The sequence below is a fragment of the Nestor notabilis genome, unplaced genomic scaffold (genome assembly GCF_000696875.1).
Source record: "Nestor notabilis isolate BGI_N333 unplaced genomic scaffold, ASM69687v1 scaffold6128, whole genome shotgun sequence".
In the NCBI taxonomy this organism is placed as follows: domain Eukaryota; kingdom Metazoa; phylum Chordata; class Aves; order Psittaciformes; family Psittacidae; genus Nestor; species Nestor notabilis.
Window position 1 is genome coordinate 1 of NW_009939513.1, and position 3804 is coordinate 3804.

The window sequence follows — 3804 nt, forward strand, 5'->3', positions numbered from 1 at the left end:
ATTATTAAAATTATATATATGTGCAGTTAGGTAGGACATTGCCTGCTGTACTTAGTCATATATCTACAGAAAAGAGAGTTCTGTCAGTACATGAGGTATAGAGAAAGTGCCTGCAATGAAAATCACATGTACTACTTAAGTCTCATTACCAGTGATTCTTCCTTTTGCAGCTTAAAGAATACCTTCTGTGTGGAGATATACTCCCTAGGGAATGTAATACAATTCCAGGTATTGCCTTGCCTCTATAGGGCTGAAGAGAAAAAGAAGAATGCAATTTCCTAGTTTTCAGCACCTTACAGGTTCTATAGATCATAGACAAGTTCGGATAGGGTGTACTGCAGTTGGAAACAATGAGTTCTGCTCATGGGAAACGGAGTTCAGTGCATGGCATGGCTCCAGAGGACTGTTATCTGGTCTGTAGTATTCAGAATTTCTAGTCTGAGGACACATTTCTGTGGCAGCTAAAGCCAGTCTCAGTCAGCTGCTGTGCTGCAGTCCTGCCATAGTAAAATCTGGGTTTGCTTTTATAAATCAATTACAAATAGTCTTTTCTACCAACTGTGGCTACTGTCTGTCCTTTTGCATGTAACTTTTTATATTAATAGGAAACTATATGAAGTTGTTTTCATGTGCTATTTTGCAGGCACAGCCCAGGTTGTCTTTGGATTCCAGCTTTCTAGGGGAAGTTTTATGTGGGTTTGCTATTAAGAGTTGATTTTTTCCAGACCATACTATTTGACAATAGTTCTCATTAAGAAATTCTTTATTGTTCCTAGCTTTCATGCTTTGAATTATAAAATCAGATATATATTGTTATAACCAGACTTGTTTTGAGATTGCTTTTCTGATGTCAAATGCAGAGCTGATGTTCTTAGAAACAAGCGCGCTAACAGGGGAAAATGTTGAAGAGGCCTTTGTACAGTGTGCAAGAAAAATACTCAATAAAATTGAATCAGGTAAATTGAGATTTATATTCTTTTCTTTTTTTTTTTTTTCTTGAAAACTAAAAGCACCCATGGAAATACCACCTTTTGAAGTTCTCTAACAGAATTAACCCAAAACCCCAACATTTTGTTGTGGTAAAATAACCCATTTGTTTTGTAGCTGCTTCCCATATATTGTAATAGGAATGGATGTCCAAGATCTGTATATCTAAGAGGAAGGAGGTGTCTAAATTATGGATGTTTTCACACAGTGTTTACCTCACGTCAGCTCTGAGTGTAGGCTGTGCATTCTGGGATGCACTTTGTGGATTGCAGTGTCCCTACAAACATCAAGCCTGGCATTAAACAGATTCAGCAATGCAGGATAAAAACCTAGGATCAGGGCAGACATATCTTTTAATTCTGCTTCTCATATGTATCAGGAAATACAGTCAAGAGAATTCAAACAGTAATACTGAAGATTTCAGGGGTGTTTCCTAGCAACTGTGTTTCTCTGAAGTGACCTTCCTGCCTCTCCATTGAAAATTTTACATTTGCAGATCAGAAATAGACCAGAAGCTTCTCAGCACAAGTGGGCAGGTTTCTATTGGAGACAGGCTTCTGAGTGTTAGGTGTCATTTCAGCTAATTTGCATTCCAGTGTTCCTCTCGTCTTCTAGCTGTTTGGTATCTTCAAAGGTTTAAGTATTGGCTATACGGAAAAGCCTCATTACCTATTTTGAGTGCCAAACACAAATTTTTAGATGAAAAGAATATGGTCTGTTCATAGGAATTTCCTGATTACTCTATCAAATCAATGCCAAACAGCAAATTTCATTTTAAACATTAAAACCCCCATACCAAAAAGTAGAGTATAGCTAGTTTCTCTTAATATTGTAGTTCCATGGCTGATTAAAGAGGCATTACCACAAGAGAAGTAACTCCTGCTTTCTGTGAGCTGTTCCTGTTTTTGTGCCAGCACACAAGCATTGAGCCATGGAACAATTGAGACTGGAAAGAACCTACGGAGGTCTCTAGTCTAGCCTTCTGTTTAAAGCACATTCAGGTTCAGAGTGAGAGCTCTGTCTGTGTAGTTGCTGAATTTCAGAGGTTCCTGCTGGCCTGTTCCTCAAGCTCAACCAAGGTCTTTTCTGAACAGCAGCCCTATCCTTGAGCTGTCAAATTGCCCCCTCAACATGGTGTCACCTACTGACTTACAAAGGGATCACATGTGTGCAGTGAACCTGAATAAGGGATCAGAACTATTCAGAGGGATTTTTGTACTGAATTTTTATTTAAACTAAATGCTTCTAATCTTGGCCAGTCCACTATACAGTCATAAGGACATTTCTGAAGGCATAGGCTATAGAGAAGGCAGAAATGGATACTAGAAGTAAGGAAGATTGAGATCTTTTCCTCTGGGGGCAGTGCTTTATGGAAACCTACTGTCAGATTGATCCATTTTTGTTTGGCTTGATATCTACGGTACTACTTCCTTGGCATATTAGTCTCTGAAAGCAGGTGGGTTTTAATAGTGTTTGCAGAAAACACTTAGTGCAAATACATTTCTGGTTGCAGCCTGACTCGGAGACAAATTGCTTTGTCATTATGATTAAGGACACACGGTTGAAATTACAGGAGAAAATGATGTGAGTTTGGGCTTGCCTAAAAGTAAACAGAGTTGCAATAGATCTCTCTGTAACTACAGTAGAATATAATTAGATACTCCCTTCTAATGCTGTCAGTAAAATTGGAATGTATTATTTGCACATGATCCGTCTTCTTGTGACCATTTTATTTCTCATCAGGAGAACTGGATCCAGAAAGAATGGGCTCAGGTATTCAGTATGGAGATGCTGCCTTGAGACAGTTGAGATCACCACGTCGAGCACAAGCACAAAGTGCTCAAGAATGTGGGTGTTAAAGAAACGAAACACAAAATCCCAAATACTTACTTTAGATACAGAAGGTAAGGTTACAAAAATCTCAAGGTGTTGGGTAAATTACCATATTTCTTAAATGTGCTGTATCGAGTGCTTGGCTTTTTCAGGGTTACCCTGGAAAGTAACATAGAATCTAGTGAAATAATGCACAGTAGAATGGATTTTTTTGTTTATACTTTGATTTTTCTCTAATATCATCTGCCCACTTCAGCAAGACTAGTGCTCTTACTGAAGTTATTTCTAATGTTTGCTTACTCCAAGTCATGCTGTGGAATAAATTTTAAAGGTCTGCATTCCTGAAATGCATTATAGCCCTCATGGTTACCTAATGCAAGGTAGAGAAGGTGAATCATTTCTGTTGTGTCATGGACAAAAATTACTAGAAGCAAGAATACACAAAATATATAATGCATTATCTTGTCCAAAGCTATTACGTAGTCTTTTCTCAAAATATGAAGTTGAAAATGAAAGATAATACTGGATTTCAAACTTCCAGTGGCTTTTTTGTTCTTCCTACCTAAAAGCAGCCAAAGTCATTCTGATTCCTGTCTGCTATGGGCAGAAATGTAAACAAGACAGTATCAGTATTTTCTGCTTAAGCAGTGTCGTCATCTAAAGTAGCTCTTCTGGGGCTGTTGCAGCCTATGGAATGGGTGTGCAGTCATCTTCCAAAGATGTTCCTCAGAGAAAGTGAGGAACAGGTTTTTCTCTTTAGCAATGGTTGGGGGAGAGACATAAAAGTCACATAACCTACTCCTAAGAATAGCTTGGTAGTTAGTCTGTCTTATAAACAGTTGTCCTTAAGACACCTCTAAACATGTATGGATTTTACATAACTCTTTGCAGTATGCAAGTGGCTCTTAGGACAGTTCTTTCTCCCTGCATAGTTAATTATTCTGACATAATCCTTATTTCTCTAATATGAGGACAGTGATATCA

General features: G+C 38.1%; 1 protein-coding gene across 1 annotated transcript; it reads left to right on the plus strand.

Moving 5' to 3' along the window:
* Positions 1–860: 860 nt before the first annotated feature.
* On the plus strand, positions 861–2846 carry LOC104409888 (ras-related protein Rab-4A; the record flags this gene model as incomplete). The annotated part of the gene is made up of 2 exons (XM_010019897.1): positions 861–956; positions 2731–2846. Coding segments are annotated over 2 exons (212 nt in total), but the record flags the coding sequence as incomplete, so codon positions are not given.
* Positions 2847–3804: the final 958 nt, after the last annotated feature.